Genomic DNA, 17,849 nt, shown 5'->3' with positions numbered 1-17,849 from the left:
GCAAAGTCTTGATTAATAAAAAAAATAATTCCAATACCCTTTTGTGTATACAGCACTTATGCAGAACGATGTGTTTCTATGGTTGCAGTCTAGAAATAAACCCTGTGTGTAGTCATATCCTGTAGTTATGTGTTACCCCCTTCCATCCGCCCCCTCTTCTACTCTCTATATGTTTACAAGAAGAGGGAGAGTAGAGGGCGAGAAGTAAAACACGACGACATGAGTAAAGAATTGCCAGATTACAGGGTGATCCCATATAAAAACTAGATAAAGTCACTGATACTTAGATGGTCCGTGGACCTTTAACACTTAGTTATTGTCTGTAAATTTCCAATTCACACTCATAAATACCGGAGGCAGAAAATTGGCAAGCTGAACAGGTCAAAGTCATGCCGAAAATAGTTGTTAATCCAGCCAAGATTTCGGCAATAGGGATATACGTCTAGCACAAGAATATATGTGGACAACCAGACGCTATCACCCACTTAGAGCCTATTAATAATGTCAATGCTACATTGGATGTGTGAGGACTTGCGTCAGTATTGGTTTCCACATATTTTAATTTAAGGAATAAAACTTAAATGTCTCTAGAGCGGGGCCCCTGACCCCCGTCCTAACTTCTCTTACTCTCTGGTGGGGCTTCATAGGAGATTGTCAGAATCACGACATACTGCAATACATTAGTATTGCAGTATATCGTGCAAGCGATCTAACGATTGCTGGTTAAAGTACCCTAGGGGGACAAGTAAAAAAGTAAAAAACAGTAAAAAAAATTTCACTCAAACACAATGTAAAAAAAGAAAAAGCCAACACAACTGGTATTGACGCGTCCGAAAAAGTCTGAACTATTAAACTATATCATTATTAAGTCCGCACGGTGAACGCCGTAAAAAATAAAAAATTGAAAACACCAGAGTTGCTGTTTTTTGGTCACTTCATCTCCCACAAAAAAACAAAATAAAAAGTGATCAAAAGGTCTCATGTACCCCAAAATGGTACCAATATAAACTACAGCTCGCCCCGCAATAAGCCCTAATACCGCTAAATCGACAGAAAAATAAAAAAGTTATGGCTCTCAGAATATGGCGACAAAACTCAAATTTTATTTTTAACAATCCGTTTTCTCCATGTAAAAGTAGTAAAACATAAAGAAAACAATATAAATTTGGTATCGCAGTAATTGTATTGACCCGCAGAATATAGTTAATATGCAGTTTTTCTCGCACGGTGAACGCCGTAAAAGCAAAACCACCCAAAACTTTGAGGAATCGCAGTTTTTTTTCCTATTCCACCCCACATATATTTTTTGTCTCGTTTCCCACTACATTATATGGTACAAAAAATGGTGCTGTGAAAATCTACAACTCGTCCCGCAAAAAACAAGCCCTCATACAGCAATATTGATGGAAAAATAAAAAAGTTATGGCTTTTGGAAGGTGGGGAGGAAAAAACAAAAGTCAAAAACCGAGAAATGGCTGCGGAGGGAATGGGTTAAGGGTTACTTAAAATACACAAACCAAAAGAAACAATTAGGAGTTCAGCCATAATAGCTCCAAAATCTAATAATAATAATAATAAGACCTCATGCATACGACCGTAGCCATGTCCACGGCCGTGATTTTCGGGTCGGCCGGGGCGAGTGTCACCCGCGAGTTGCCCGCAAATCGCGGGACGTGCACATGGCCGCGGCCATTATTTGCTATGAGCCTGGACACGGCCATAATAAGACATGCCCGTTCTTTATGTGGTCCGGGCTCCTGTGCCATGCACGGACTGTGGAAACCACGTTTGTGTGCATGGCCCTATAAAAATTAAAGGGGCCGCAATTCTCCCGTGGATTTTCGGGGGAATTGCGGCCTCAAAAGCACGTTCGTGTGCATGGGGCCTAACAACTATATAATCACGTCCACCCAGCCATGAAGCTGGGTGACCTAACCCTCTAATAAGTAGGGAATTCTTCAATGGGAAGGATGGGAGGGGGTTCAAATCAGTGTTGAGGCAGCAAAGACACCTGTGAGGTAAAATAAGGTGTATTTATAGACTCATTTCCCGCCAGAAACCTCTTCAGCCAATCAGGACCCTTTCACATCAGCTCACAATCTCCAGGCAGAATTTTTGAGCACCTTCCAGTGTACCTCAGTGATGGTTAACCATTTCAGGGAACATAAAATATAGAAAGATGTTAGATAAAAGCTATTTCTGACAGGAAAATTCGCTAAAATTCAACAAAAATGAATAAAACACATACGTACAGAAGGAGTCAGTTCCAATAATCCCACGAGCCCCCATTATTGCTAATGGCAACAGGGGGCTTCCATTCTCTCCTACTGTATCATTACTTTATTGAAACTGGTTTTGCGTGGACAACTGTTTTATGCTTTTAGCCCTTTTGTATCACTTTGTACAGCACCAAAGATGATGATGGAGCTATATAAATTATAATATATCACAGACTGGCTGCTATAGCGGGAAGTGCATTACAGATGACTTGATATACTATCCATTGCTTAGTTAGTTTTCTATAGACCTCCCTACATTAGACTACGTGTACTTTACGTTCTTTGCCTACGTTTAACCTATACGCTGGGAAAAGCTCCCAACTTACACGTTAAACGTAGGCTGAGACGGCCGCCTTAACAGTGGCGTCCACCAGCATAGAGTTTAATGGTGTGCGTTAAAGGGATAACCTTGTTTATGACGTATACGTTAAACAGATAACATTATAGTCTATGGGCGACGTGTGCGTTAATAGTGGCATCTGTCGCTTATAGACTATAATTGTATCTGTGAAATGTATATGTCATTAAAGGCTATTGATGAGCCCAAAACGTATACGTTAAACATACCATCAAGTGGAATACATCACCCATAGGCTCCCATGTTAAAAAATGTATGCTGCGCGGTATACGTTCTTTGGGGGATCCCTCGAGATGAAAAAGCGTGGTCTACTATGCATTATCTATTCCGCAAAAAAAAAGTATACCAACGTATACCAGCCTGATGGAGGCCAAAAGGACAGCGTCTGGCTAACGGGGCCCTGTGGACAGGATTAGCGTGTACGCCGGGAGCTTTCCCAATGTACACTAAAATGTAATATGCACAGGACCTTAACCATATGAATCACTCATCTGTTTTTTGACTAGTCGGGGGCTATCACTATTTAATGCACACTCCTTCTGCAGCATTCTTTGACCCGTCTGCGTCCTGATGGGAACGGGTTTTCACCCACCCACCTACCTAGTGAGTATGGCCTTTTTTGTGGTTTTGATGATATTTATGTCCCATTTTTTCTGTTTGTGTTTTTAAATTAGGAACGAAAAGTTCTGGTTAGGGACTCGCAAGGCACTGGGGACCCTTGACGTTGGGTTGCGAGCTTTGCGTATTTTGGCCAAAATAACAACTAATACCCCATGTTTCATGGATATTTCTTACTACGTATACTACACTTTTTTTCAGGACGCAGCCGGGTCTTATATGCTGGGAGGGCATGATGTGCTGGCGTTTGGTTTGGAATGCAGAGCAGCCCGCTTTAGCTAACACTAGCGGCGTTACAAATAGGCTGTTATTCGGCAAGATACGCCATGCCTGACGACCAGCACATTATCCCTCCACGTATTACACATAGTACTGACACCCCATGTACTATTCACAGCACTGACCCCTATTCATCACATTTATTTTATTTATTTATTTTTATTACATTATTACACAGTTCCGACACTTTCATACATACATATTTATTTTTTTACCATCCATTCACACCCTAGCACTACACTGACACACATTTATCGCACATCTTTGAGCACTTAGTCCGCCACTCCCCTCAAGACTAGTGGGAGGGGCTATCACTATTTAATGCACACTCCTTCTGCAGCATTCTTTGACCCGTCTGCGTCCTGATGGGAACGGGTTTTCACCCACCCACCTACCTAGTGAGTATGGCCTTTTTTGTGGTTTTGATGATATTTATGTCCCATTTTTTCTGTTTGTGTTTCTCAATTTACATGTCTGCTGGAAACATGGTGTCATTTATCCTCCATTGTCACGGAGAATGAGCCTTACAGCATTTAACCTTTTACAAGTGTCTGTCAGGAATAGTTCACGCCACCTCCAGTTGATCCCGTAATTATATCATTACTACTGTATACAGGATCCTATTTCCAGGCTGCATGTAAAGTGCGATCCTACTGACGGACACGCGTTGTTATATTCCTGCATTGCTTAAAGCAAGTTTCCCTCTGTTGTATTTTATTTGATTTTTTAAAATTTTTCCTTCTTTCTTTCTCGGAATACGGCTGGTGTCAGACCAGTGTGATATAAACACATATTTGCCCCCATATTAAGGCCCCACAATTCCCAAGTCTAAACTTCTTAGATCCCTAAGGTGCGGTTAGTTGGGTCATTAGGGCTGCGGTCTGGCTGGGTTTTGTAATTGTAATATGGACACAAAAATGCGCCCGTATTACGCTCGTGTGAAACTGGCCAATGGCTACAGAGGTGCCTAAGCTCAAAAGTCAGCAGAAGATAATTAAGTTCCTGAAAAACCCAATTCAAAATATAAATAAAGGGTGGATTGTTTCCGAGGCTATTATAGGCAGAGACTACAAAGATGCCAAAGATAAGAGTGTCGAACTGGGCCCACCAGAGGAAATGATGCTGAGGGTACACCCCCACCCAGGGTCCACCCCCTAACCATATGGAGCATGTGCACGTCCACTTTTAATTGCATGATAAACTTTGTTGCATACATACAGTGAAGGAAATAAGTATTTGATCCCTTGCTGATTTTGTAAGTTTGCCCACTGTCAAAGACATGAACAGTCTAGAATTTTTAGGCTAGGTTAATTTTACCAGTGAGAGATAGATTATATTAAAAAATAAAAAATCACATTATCAAAATTATATATATTTATTTGCATTGTGCACAGAGAAATAAGTATTTGATCCCCTACCAACCATTAAGAGTTCAGCCTCCTCCAGACCAGTTACACGCTCCAAATCAACTTGGTGCCTGCATTAAAGACAGCTCTTACATGGTCACCTGTATAAAAGACTCCTGTCCACAGACTCAATGAATCAGTCTGACTCTAACCTCTACAACATGGGCAAGACCAAAGAGCTTTCTAAGGATGTCAGGGACAAGATCATAGACCTGCACAAGGCTGGAATGGGCTACAAAACCATAAGTAAGACGCTGGATGAGAAGGAGACAACTGTTGGTGCAATAGTAAGAAAATGGAAGACATACAAAATGACTGTCAATCGACATCGATCTGGGACTCCATGCAAAATCTCACCTCGTGGGGTATCCTTGATCCTGAGGAAGGTGAGAGCTCAGCCGAAAACTACACAGGGGAAACTTGTTAATGATCTCAAGGCAGCTGGGACCACAGTCACCAAGAAAACCATTGGTAACACATTACGCCGTAATGGATTAAAATCCTGCAGTGCCCACAAGGTCCCCCCGCTCAAGAAGGCACATGTACAGGCCCGTCTGAAGTTTGCAAATGAACATCTGGATGATTCTGAGAGTGATTGGGAGAAGGTGCTGTGGTCAGATGAGACTAAAATTGAGCTCTTTGGCATTAACTCAACTCGCCGTGTTTGGAGGAAGAGAAATGCTGCCTATGACCCAAAGAACACCGTCCCCACTGTCAAGCATGGAGGTGGAAACATTATGTTTTGGGGGTGTTTCTCTGCTAAGGGCACAGGACTACTTCAACGCATCAATGGGAGAATGGATGGAGCCATGTACCGTCAAATCCTGAGTAACAACCTCCTTCCCTCCACCAGGACATTAAAAATGGCTCGTGGCTGGGTCTTCCATCACGACAATGACCCGAAACATACAGCCAATGCAACAAAGGAGTGGCTCAAAAAGAAGCACATTAAGGTCATGGAGTGCCTAGCCAGTCTCCAGACCTTAATCCCATCGAAAACTTATGGAGGGAGCTGAAGATCCGAGTTGCCAAGCGACAGCCTCGAAATCTTAATGATTTACAGATGATCTGCAAAGAGGAGTGGGCCAAAATTCCATCTAACATGTGTGCAAACCTCATCATCAACTACAAAAAATGTCTGACTGCTGTGCTTGCCAACAAGGGTTTTGCCACCAAGTATTAAGTCTTGTTTGCCAAAGGGATCAAATACTTATTTCTCTGTGCACAATGCAAATAAATATATATAATTTTTACTATGTGATTTTCTGTTTTTTTTATATATAATCTATCTCTCACTGGTAAAATTAACCTAGCCTAAAAATTCTAGACTGTTCATGTCTTTGACAGTGGGCAAACTTAGAAAATCAGCAAGGGATCAAATACTTATTTCCTTCACTGTAGGGCATACACTATATGGACAAAAGTCAAGTTCTTCCACACCAAACTCCAACAACCATGTCTTTATGGACCTTGTGCACTGGGGCGCAGTCATGATGAAATAGAAAAGGCCAAACCCCAAACTGTTCTCACAAATTTGGAAGCATAAAATTGTCCAAAATGTCTTGTTATCCTGAATCATTAAGATTTATCTTCACTGGAACTAAGAGACCTAGGACAACCTCTGATAAACAACCCCATAACATTATCCCTCCTCCACCAAACACAATGCGGTCAGGCATTCACCAAACCCAAACTCATCCGTCAGACCGCCAGATAGAGAAGCGTGATCCATCACTCCACAGAACATGTTTCCTCTGCTCCAGAGTCCAGTGGCGGCTTTAAACCACTCCATCCGACACTTGGCATTGTGCTTGGTGATGTAAGACTGGCATGCGACTTTTATGCACTATGTGCCTCAGCCCCCCGCGACCCCGCTCTATAACTTTCTGTGGTCTTCACTTTGTGGCTGAGTTGCTGTGGTTTCTAAACGCTTCCGCTTCACTCACAGTTTTTTTTCTGCAAAAAATATAATAAATGAAATCCCACCACAGTTGATGGTGAAATGTCTAGGAGGGTAGAAATTTCATGTACTGTCTTGTCACAACGGTGGCGTCCTATCACATTATCGCGCTGGGATTCAGTGAGCTCTTTACAACGACACATTCCATCACAAATGTCTGTAAGGACGGGTTCACGTGGGATGGATATGCTGCGTAAAGGCACGCAGCCTATCCGTTCTGTGTGCCGCAGGGAATTCCGGGCGAAAAACCTCATCAAACTGTGGTGCAGCTGCCTCGTTTAACATTCCATCCCAGGAGACCGCTGCAGCCTGCGATTGGCTGCAGCGGCGGTCGCAGGGGTGGGATCCGGTCGGTTCACCCTGGTTCCCCCGAACCGGTTGTTAAAATTACAGCCTGTTCGCAGAATCGGGATGAAGCGGTAAACCGGAACCGGTCCCCTGCACTCAATTGTATTCTCGTCCTTAGGACACGGATACAATTCAGTTCACTAGCGCTGCCCGGGCGAGGCACATGATGTTTTGCCATGCAGCGCTTTAGTGATGATGCAGTCGGAGCGATGATGTCATCACGCCGCTGTGTCTTTCCTGCTGGAGGACTGTGTCGCTGGAGGATGGCGCGGCAATGGGACAGGTAAGCATATGATGGTTTTTTTCCTTTTACTGTGGGCAGTGTTAGGGGCCTTAACTATAGGGAACGATAACTACAGTGGAGGACTATATAGCGGACAATAACTACAGAGGAGGACTATGTAGGGGACAATAACTACATGGGGGACAATAACTAGAGGGGAGGACTATATAGTGGGCACTAACTACTGGGGAGGACTATATAGGGGGCACTAACTACAGGGGGGACAATAACTAGAGGGGAGGACTATATAGGGGGCACTAACTACAGGGGAGGACTATATAGAGGGCACTAACTACAGAGGAGGATTATATAGGAGGAACTAACTACAGGGGACACCACAAGGGGCCTTATCTACAATCTACAGGGGATGCCACAGGGGAAACTATCTATAGGGAACAATAATAATAATAATTACAACGCCACCGGGGGCCCTATCTAAAGGGAATGCTACTATCTTATCTACAGAGGGGACTATGGGGAGCACTATCTACAGGGGGCTCTATGAGAGGCACTATAGGGGGTTTTACACTGGGAAACTATCGTACATACCAGCGTTCATATAACGCTCGTTGCCGATAATTGCCCTGTGTGAACAAGGCAGCGATCAGCAGATGGCAGCTCGAACATCTGCTGGTCGTATCGTTTTAAAAAAGTAAAATATTACCGTTGTCGGCAGCACATTTCCCTGTGTTAACAGGGAGACGCGCTGCCGACCAGATAATAATGTGTGGGGACGAGCGACCGGTGTATCGTTGATTGGCGCTCGCTGCATCGGCCAAATATCGGTAGATGTAAAAGGCCCTTATCTACAGGGGGCTCTATGAGGGGCACTATCTACAAGGGGCACTGTGTGTGGTGCATTACTTTACAGTGTTTGACACAATTTTATTCATGGACACAGTGTATAGTACTATTATATTCAGCACAGTGTGTAGAACTATTAAGTTCGGGGGCACAGTGTATGGTACTATTATATTTAGGAGCACAGTGTATGATACAATTTTATTTAGGAGAATAGAGTGCGGCACCATGAGAATTTTATCTTCGCTTATAGGTGCAGAAATGTTGGAAAAGTGAAGAGCTGAAGACTTCTGAGCGGCAAACTGCAGAAATAAGTCGTGGCCGGGAGAAGTCATCATAGAGAACCAAAGAAAAGAGAAAAATAACGACTCCAATCTGAGAAGTCGTCACCGGTGAGTCACTAAATGTAAGTATTTATTCTCCCTGTGACTGGTAAGTACTATCGTTCTTTTTTTGTGAAACTACAACTCCCAGCATATCCTTACCATCGTTCTGGCTATACTGGGAGCTGTAGTTTTATGCCGTACAAACTTGTATGGCAGGGGTTAAACTGAATTTTCAAATGATCTCTGTATGGAGCTGCATTTGTGCTTGTGCTGTATTTATGTACTGAGCTTGGTTCTGGTGCTGTATATATGTACTGAGCATTGATCTGGTGTTGTATTTATGTACTTGGCTTTGTTCTTGTGCTGTATCTATGCACTGAGCTTGGTTCTGGTGCTGTATAGATGTACTGAGCTTGCTCCAGGCACCAAATCTGTGCATTAGCCGGGGGAGTTGTCACGGCTTACTGCGCACGCCGCACTGTCCTCCACCCTTCTCATAGTCCATAGCCTAACTAAATGGGCTGAGCACGCTTAGGATATTGAATGTGTGTATATAGGTCTATACGTAATGGGTGAGTTTAATATAATGAGCGTCAGTGGGTAGGTAGGTATATGTACGCTTATGTAATTATATACATAGTGTGGAAATCCACACTAAAATATTCTGGACAGGGAATTTCTTTATTTAGAGTCCACTTTAATATAGGGCGTATTTGGAATATTGTAATTGTTTTATTTTATTATTAGAATCATTTTCCATGGCGCGATACAACGCAAAACACCGCGACACCCCCCCCCCCCCCTGTTAAAAATTTGAATCCCACCCCTGCACGGAATGAAACGTCATCCCATGAGTCCGGCTCTCTGACGTCATACAGGCCAGCCTCCTGGGCTGATGTTTCATCCCACGTGACCGCCGCTACAGCCTGTGATTGGCTGCAGCGGTCACATGGGATGAAAGGTCATCCCAGGAGGCCACGCTGGAGGGAAGAACACAGACTTTTGGGTAAGTATGGGTTTGTTTTTTTAATGTATTGCATTTTTGCAGCGGGATCGCTGTGAACCCGCCGCAAAAAAACGCAACAACTGCTATTTGATGTAGGATTTACCTCCCCATTGAATTCAATAGGGTAATCCCGCAAAAAATAAGCAGCGTTTACACAAATACAACTGACGTGCTGCGGAATAAAATTCCGCTCCGCAGGTCAATTTCTGGCATTTTTTCCGCCCAGTATTTACGCAGTGTGGATGAGATTTGTTTTATCTCATCCACTTTGCTGCTTCTGTTTTATGCCGCGGATTTTCCGCAACTAATTCCGTTGCGGAAAAACCGCAGTATTTACGCAAAGTGTGAACTCGCCCTAACCGCATGGCGTGTGCAGATTTATACACCTGTGGTAATGGGACTGAAGAAAACTCCTGAATTCACTGGTTAAGAGGGGGCCAATTCTTTTCTCCATATGGTGTATCATCAGTAAGGTCTAAGCCTGAGGCTAGATCTAGACTTTTTTTGTAGTGAGCGATAAATCGCTGTCCATAGGAATGTAATAGGTAATAGGTTATCTCACTACAAATAATCGCCGTAATATCGCTTCATTAAGTAGTTTCAAAATCTCTCCTGACAAGTGCGAGTAAAAAAACCAAAACGCTAGCAAATCTCTTGTCAGGGGCCCCCCAGGCTATTGCCTGGGGGACACATGGTCGCACGGCCCCCCATAAGTTGTTAATAAAATATGTTTTTTTGCTTGGTATGTTTTTCTCTCCCCCTTTCCCTCTTTTCTCCATTTGTTATTTTATATTAGAATGGTACTTACCATCGTGGTGTCCCCCGGGTAAGCTGTGCTGGTGGCACGAGCCGGTTTCCAGATGTTTCTGTCTCTGGGCAGTTTGGAGTTGGTCCCAGCTGATTGGACCTAGGTCAGCTGTGCAATTGCATGAGCAGGTTCTGGCAGATTCTATCTCCAGGCAGTTTTGTGGAAGGCCAGCTGATTGGTCATTGATAAAATCCTAAAGGCGGGAAAATTGGACATAAAAGGAGCAGTTCATCGTGGTCAAGCAGCCAGTTTTTGAAGATTGGACCGTCGCCATGGATGTCCTGCTGATGGAGCTGATCAGAAGAGCGGAGTCGGAAGGAGGAGAAAACTGGCTGAGGCAATGCCTAGCAGCAGCGCCGTCGAGGGAAGTCGAGGGAAGAAGCGAACTTACTGGGCTGGAAGACGACATAGAGGAAGCAGTGTCTCCTGCTGGGTCGTCGCTCGAGGTGCCGTCATCAGCTGCAGCCAAGAGGATGAAGTCTGCAGCAGAGTCATCACTGAGGGTGGAGCGCAGTTCCGGACGTTCGCTCCAGGTGCCGGAGCTTGAGAGGAGGCGGCCGACCGTGTCATCAAAGAAGGTGGCGCACAGTGCCGGAAGTGCGCAGCAAGTGCCGGCGCAATTGGCTAACCCGCTGGCCAGAAGTTTAGTCAGAGAACGGGAGACAACAGGTTGGTCGGGTACCCCCTCCTGTTCCAAGGATGGTGTGGAGGACACAGCGGAAGCGCCGGCCTCACTGGTTTTAGAGGCGGCGCAGGACTTTTCTTCAGAGCTGCAACCGAGGAAGAGGAGCCGGAAGACTAGGGTGGCTTATTCCCCACCCCCGCCAGTATCAAGGAGAAGAAGAGGTCCCAGGAGTCAACTTTCCTGTCAGCAAGTTTCCCCAGGATCTACAGGCACGCAGCAGGAGGTAGCAGAAGCGGTGCACGACCCAGGACAGGTGGAACAGAGTGGTGAGATGCCAGCTACCCCTTATCTGTCCCACCCCATCCCCCCTCCCCTCAATTCTAATGTAATGTTTGATATTTTAAAATTATTAGCTGATTTGGTCAGTAAGTCGGCTGTTCCTGCTAGTTCCCCCGCTGATGTATGGAAGCATAGTAGTCAGCATTTACAGAATGCTGGTTTTAGTAATATTCCTGTTTTAGAGAAAGGAATTGGTGTTTCGGAAACTTGTTGTAAGGAAGTGATGTCTTGCGATATTTCGCCATTAGGTTTTCATTTACAGCCAGCAATTAAGGAGCGTATTTGGAGGAACGAGTTTATAGATCTATTTTCTTTATTACCATCTGCGAAGGAGACTCTTGTCAAGCAGGATGGTAAGTCTGATAAAGATGAGGATAAAAAACGTTCTCCTCCTAAGTCTTTCTTTAACTGGCTACAGGCGTTCTGTATCTATGCTTCAGTTTTAGGGGAAAAGTCTTTCATTAATTCTAGTAATTTATTTCAGCATGTAGACATTATTCTTGAGGCTTACCGCCAGTTTGGTGGTTTAGCATGGTACAATTATGATGAAATGTTTCGCCAGAAGATGGCAGTGTACCCTTCATTAAAATGGGGCACTAAGGATGTTGGTTTGTGGCTTAGTTTAATGCTTCCACAAAGGTCAGTGCCCAAGCAGCAGCCTAGTTCTCAGAATACGTTGAGGAAAGGAGTTTGCTTTGCTTATAATGAAGCTCAGTGTAAATGGTTGAACAATTGTCGGTATAAACATGAATGTTCCTTTTGTGGGGGTTCGCACCCAATGTGTCGCTGTTTTAAAAGAGCAAACCAGTCTCAACCCCCTAGTTCCAAAGAACAGTTATCCAAAAGCATGGACGCCAGTGAAATTAATAAGAATGGCGCCATGGCTAGAAATGTTCCCAGACAGGGAGAAAGCTAATTTAATTTTTAACGGTTTTAAGTTTGGTTTTGATATCCCTTCTTTCAAAGGATCTGGTTGTTGCTGGGTGGATAATTTGAAATCCATCCAGCAGCATAAGGATATTGTGCATCAGAAAATCCTGAAAGAGCTTGAAACTGGCAGGATCGCTGGTCCTTTTATACATCCGCCGTTTACAAACTTTAGACTTTCACCTTTAGGAATTGTCCCTAAGAAGGAATTGAATTCATTCCGTTTAATACATCACCTTTCTTACCCGTTTAAGGCTTCATTAAACGATGATGCTGACAAGTCTAAAGCGACAGTACACTATGCTTCGTTTGATCAGGCTGTCTCTTTATTGAGACAGTTTGGTCAAAATGCTTTTTTAGCAAAAGCTGATATCAAATCAGCTTTCCGTTTACTACCAGTTAACCCTGCAGGTTTCAACTCTCTAGGTTTTCAATTTGAAGGTGATTATTTTTATGACAAATGTTTACCAATGGGTTTTTCTTTATCTTGTTTCTATTTTGAGGCATTTTCATCCTTTTTACATTGGGTAGTGCAGAAGCAAATTCCGGATGGAGGTGTTCTGCACTATCTTGATGACTTTTTGTTTATAGGTGATGCTAGTTCTGAGTTATGTTATTCCTTATTGTAAAATTTGTCGAGTTTATGAAATTTTTTGGTGTTCCGTTAGCTGAAGAGAAGACTGTGTTTCCATGTAGGTCATTAGAATTTTTAGGTATTAGAATAGATTCTGAGAGAATGGAATTTAGTTTACCAGAGGAAAAATTGTTAAAGTTAAGGGTTTCTTTAGTCAGTATGTTAGCTAGGAAGAAATGTTCATTACGTGATATGCAGTCACTGTTAGGGTTGTTGAGCTTTGCCTCTAGAGTTATTCCTATGGGAAGAGTTTTTTTTTCAAAGCGACTGTATTTTTCAACAAGGGGTCTTAAGTCACCTAGGTCCCATATTAGGTTAACGGTTCAGCTAAAAGAAGATTTAGCCGTATGGCTAGAATTTTTATCTAAATTTAATGGACGCAGTTGCTGGCAGTTTAATTTTGTGGAGTCTGACTCTTTGTCTTTATTTACGGATGCAGCCGGTAGTATGGGCTACGGGGCATTCTTTCATGGTCAATGGTCGGCTGAGTTATGGCCCAGTGCTTGGCGTGTAAGCAAAGTTACTTCAAATATTGTCTTATTGGAATTATTTCCGGTTTTGGTAGCCATAGTTGTATGGGGTCATTATTTTAAGAATAGGAGAATTTTGTTGTTTACGGATAACAAAGGTGTGGTCTTTGCAATTAACACATTATCTTCAAAATGTGAATTAGTAGTTAAGATATTAAGACATTTAACTTTATGTTGTCTGAAGTTGAACATCTGGTTGAAAGCTAGCTATATAGAAGGAAAAAAGAATGATATAGCAGATTCATTATCTCGTTGTCAGTGGCGGAGGTTCAGAACGCTGACACCAGAAGCGGAGCTTTGTGGAATTCCGTGTCCTCCTCATTTATGGAATCTGATTTGGGACTAATCTATGTTAATATTCAGAGATCCTTGGCTCCAAGAACATGGGCTGATTATTCAGCTGCTTGGAAGGAGTGGGTTAATTTCTGTGTTAATGAGAACTGTAATTTCTTTCATAATGAGGTAGGTCTAGTTTTAAAATTTGTATGTAGCCTGATTAGTAGGAGGCTGTCATTTGCCTCCATTTCTAAGTCTCTGGCAGGCATCTCTTTCTTTCTTAAATTAAACAGTTGTCCGGCTATTTCTTCGCTCTTCCCAGTTAAGCAGCTTTTGAAAGGTTACCATAGGTCAGCTCCGGTTGTGGAAAGACGAAGGCCTATTTCATTAGATTTGTTGTTAAAATTATTCAATGTGTTACATTTAGTTTGTTTTAGTAATTTTGAAGTGTGTTTGTTTAGAACAGCATTTGTGTTAATGTTCTTTGCAGCCTTGAGAATAAGCGAACTGGTGGCAGAGAGTAAAGTTTCAGTCCCGGGCCTTTCATTTCAGGATGTTAGTTGCAAAATTGACCATGTTTTGTTATTGTTAAAAAAATCTAAGACAGATCAATTAGGAAAAGGTCGTTTGGTTAGAATTAATCAGTTTTCGGGTTCTGTTCTTTGCCCAGTTTCTAATGTTAAACATTGGTTGTCAATCAGGCCGAGTCTTGGGGTTGCTTTCCTGATTCATCAGAATGGGGATCAGCTGTCCAGATTTCAGTTTAACTCTGTTTTAAAGAAATGTTTGAAGTCCCTGAAGTTGGAGCATTTAAAAATATCCTCCCATTCGTTTAGAATAGGTGCAGCTACGGAAGCTGCACAGTTAGGAATTGATGAAGGGATTATAAAAAGAATTGGAAGGTGGGAGTCTAATAGATTTAAACTTTATGTTCGACCAGACTTGTTAGTAGTGTAATTATATATCCACAGGTAAGCGTTTGGTTGTTTGGATCCTTGGCCACTCTTTTATATTTTGGGCACAGAAGAGAGCCGCGAGAAGGTCCTATACAGAAAATTTGTCTATGGATCCGCTAGTTTTTTCGGTTTTTTGGCATGGGGTAAGGGGTTTGCAATGGAAGAACGTGTTTTCTTTAGTTAAATCACTGAGTTCTTATTGGCCGGATCCGAATTTAATTATCATCCATGCTGGAGGCAATGACCTAGGTAAAGAAAAGACTTTGGACTTACTTTGGGAAATGAGAAGGGATATAGCCTTGATAAAATGTCTTTTCCCTGACGCTACTATTTCCTTTTCAGAGATTATTCCAAGACTGCTATGGTCCTCTGGAAATTATAAGTTTTTGAATCGAATCCGTAAAAGGATTAATAGAGCCATGTCTAAATACATGTCGGTCCTCGGTGGTCTTTCTTATAGACACAGTGACCTTGAAGACCTCACAGACGGGCTGTTCAGAAATGATTGTATACATCTTTCTGATGTGGGTATCGACATTTTCAATTTGGGCCTGCAGAATTTAATTGAAGAATGGCTGCGGTGTTTTGGGGGGGCCATGTCTTGGTAATGTCATGGCTTGTGGGGTTTGTCACCCAGCTAATGCTGGGCGGACTTGGTTTTTATTGGTCAAAATATTTATATTTTATTATTTATTCGATTATTTATGGTTATTCTCTTCGAATTATTTTATCTTAGGTTACCCTTAATAAACACCGTGGCCATTTTTATCCAAAGAAACTGTTGTCATGTTTTATTTCATTTTGATTGAGTATTGTGGGGTTTGTGCTACCATGTCAGGGGCCCCCCAGGCTATTGCCAGGGGGACACATGGTCGCACGGCCCCCCATAAGTTGTTAATAAAATATGTTTTTTTGCTTGGTATGTTTTTCTCTCCCCCTTTCCCTCTTTTCTCCATTTGTTATTTTATATTAGAATGGTACTTACCATCGTGGTGTCCCCCGGGTAAGCTGTGCTGGTGGCACGAGCCGGTTTCCAGATGTTTCTGTCTCTGGGCAGTTTGGAGTTGGTCCCAGCTGATTGGACCTAGGTCAGCTGTGCAATTGCATGAGCAGGTTCTGGCAGATTCTATCTCCAGGCAGTTTTGTGGAAGGCCAGCTGATTGGTCATTGATAAAATCCTAAAGGCGGGAAAATTGGACATAAAAGGAGCAGTTCATCGTGGTCAAGCAGCCAGTTTTTGAAGATTGGACCGTCGCCCACCCTCCCGCCCTATTGTTCTTAAATTCCTTCACGTCACGTTGTTTGTTAGAGGGGTTTGTCACCCAGCTAATGCTGGGCGGACTTGGTTTTTATTGGTCAAAATATTTATATTTTATTATTTATTCGATTATTTATGGTTATTCTCTTCGAATTATTTTATCTTAGGTTACCCTTAATAAACACCGTGGCCATTTTTATCCAAAGAAACTGTTGTCATGTTTTATTTCATTTTGATTGAGTATTGTGGGGTTTGTGCTACCATGACTGGAGGGATTTTGAAGAGATTTTCAAGCCACTCAATGAATTCCTATGGACTTATCGATCACTGCAAAAATAATTCTATGACTAGGTCCAGCCTAACAGGTTATTTGCGATTCTACTCATGAAATATAGACAGCAGAGGTAAGTGATGGGCTGTAAAGTCAGCAGGGACTACTGCCACCAGGGTCTCAGCCACGAAGATAAAGGAGTCCTCCCGCCGACCACCACCACTGAACCGCCGCCAAGAGTCTCACATGAGTTAAACTGGAACAGGCCCCCCGATTACGTTGTGGGGCCCGTTCTTTTCTTTATAGTAAACCATACTTTCTGCCCCACACCCATAGAGCACCTGACAGCCCCCTCGGTAATGGGGTAGATGGGGCCCAGACTCATTGGCTGTATGAGGTGCAGGGCCTTAGTTGACCTGTTGTATTATTGTGTCAGATCCAGGACCCGCTCCCCCACCTTTCTCAAAGAATCCTTTGTTGAATCAGTGGGCCAGTCTGGCAAAAGACTCCCAACACCGCCCCCTGCCCCCTCTTCAATGTTTCCTGTTATATTACTAAATCAAACAAAGTCTTAATTGTATTATATCCACTTGTATGAATGGAATAAAACTGCTAGAATTTGTTTTTTATTTTATTTTTGAATAAGACATTTTTATAATTCCAAATACTAATACATTATTATTGCAGGATGCATTTCCTTTTTTGTCTACACTGCCACCTGCTGGTGTCATTTTAAATAACAGTCATTAGGTAAAAAAAAAAAAAAAAAAAGATATTACATATTATATTAATATACTGTATATTAATGTACATAGAAAAATAAAATACGTTTTCATTTAATCATCTGCAATCTATCTATCAATCTATCTATCTAATATCTATCTATCTCATATCTACAGTGGCATGACTACCGCAGTAGGAGCCGTATCGGCTTATACGGGGCCCGCGGCACGGGCCCCCCTCCCATGGCCAGAGGCTCCACTAGCAGCCGCTATGGCTGCTACAGTGCGACGCCACTGAAGGGGTTGTTCCTACAAAAGACATGCATCCTCTATCCACAGGATAGGGGATACATGTGTGATCGCTGGCAGCGATAAGGAGAACGGGGGACTGAAAGTACCCCTAAGTTCTCCATGACAAACCTCGGACTTCCGGGGTTTGTCTGCAGCTCCATAGAAATGACTTGCGCACCGGTCGCGCTTGTGCGCATGCGTGACCAGCGCACCTTTCATTTATATTGAGCTGCGCAGACGCCGGAAGTCAGAGGTTAGTCATGGAGAGCTTCGGGGGACTTTCGGTCCCCCATTCTACTGCCATCACTGCCAGCGATCACACATGTATCCCCTATCCTGTGGATAGGGGATGCATGTCTTTTGTAGGACAAACTATAGGCCGTTTTTTTGGGGGGGCTGCATGGCGTTACCTACAGGGGGGGTTTAGGGCTGTATGGCGTTACCTACAGGGGGGGCTGTCTGGCGTTACCTACAGGGGGGGCTGTCTGGCGTTACCTACAGGGGGGCTGTCTGGCGTTATCTACAGGGGGGCTGTCTGGCGTTATCTA

General features: G+C 43.1%; 1 protein-coding gene across 1 annotated transcript; it reads left to right on the top strand.

The window, feature by feature from the left end:
* Nucleotides 1-10,586: 10,586 nt before the first annotated feature.
* LOC142664622 (uncharacterized) lies at nt 10,587-15,839 on the top strand. Its single transcript, XM_075843783.1, has 2 exons — nt 10,587-11,789; nt 14,775-15,839. The coding sequence occupies exons 1-2, from the start codon at nt 10,745-10,747 to the stop codon at nt 15,365-15,367; spliced, it is 1,638 nt and encodes a 545-aa protein (XP_075699898.1). The 5' UTR covers nt 10,587-10,744; the 3' UTR covers nt 15,368-15,839.
* The last annotated feature ends 2,010 nt before the right edge of the window (nt 15,840-17,849 follow it).

This window comes from Rhinoderma darwinii, chromosome 12, assembly GCF_050947455.1.
Source record: "Rhinoderma darwinii isolate aRhiDar2 chromosome 12, aRhiDar2.hap1, whole genome shotgun sequence".
Classification (NCBI taxonomy): Eukaryota; Metazoa; Chordata; class Amphibia; order Anura; family Rhinodermatidae; genus Rhinoderma; species Rhinoderma darwinii.
Note: the sequence above shows the minus strand (reverse complement) of the source record. Positions and strands in the feature narration are given on the sequence as shown.

Bases quoted from the DNA above. Each gene is read 5' to 3' on its own strand.
- LOC142664622 (XM_075843783.1), top strand. From the start codon at position 10,745: ATGGATGTCCTGCTGATGGAGCTGATCAGAAGAGCGGAGTCGGAAGGA. The intron at 11,790-14,774 runs GTAAGTCTGATA...ATATATCCACAG, and splicing joins GACTCTTGTCAAGCAGGATG to GTAAGCGTTTGGTTGTTTGG.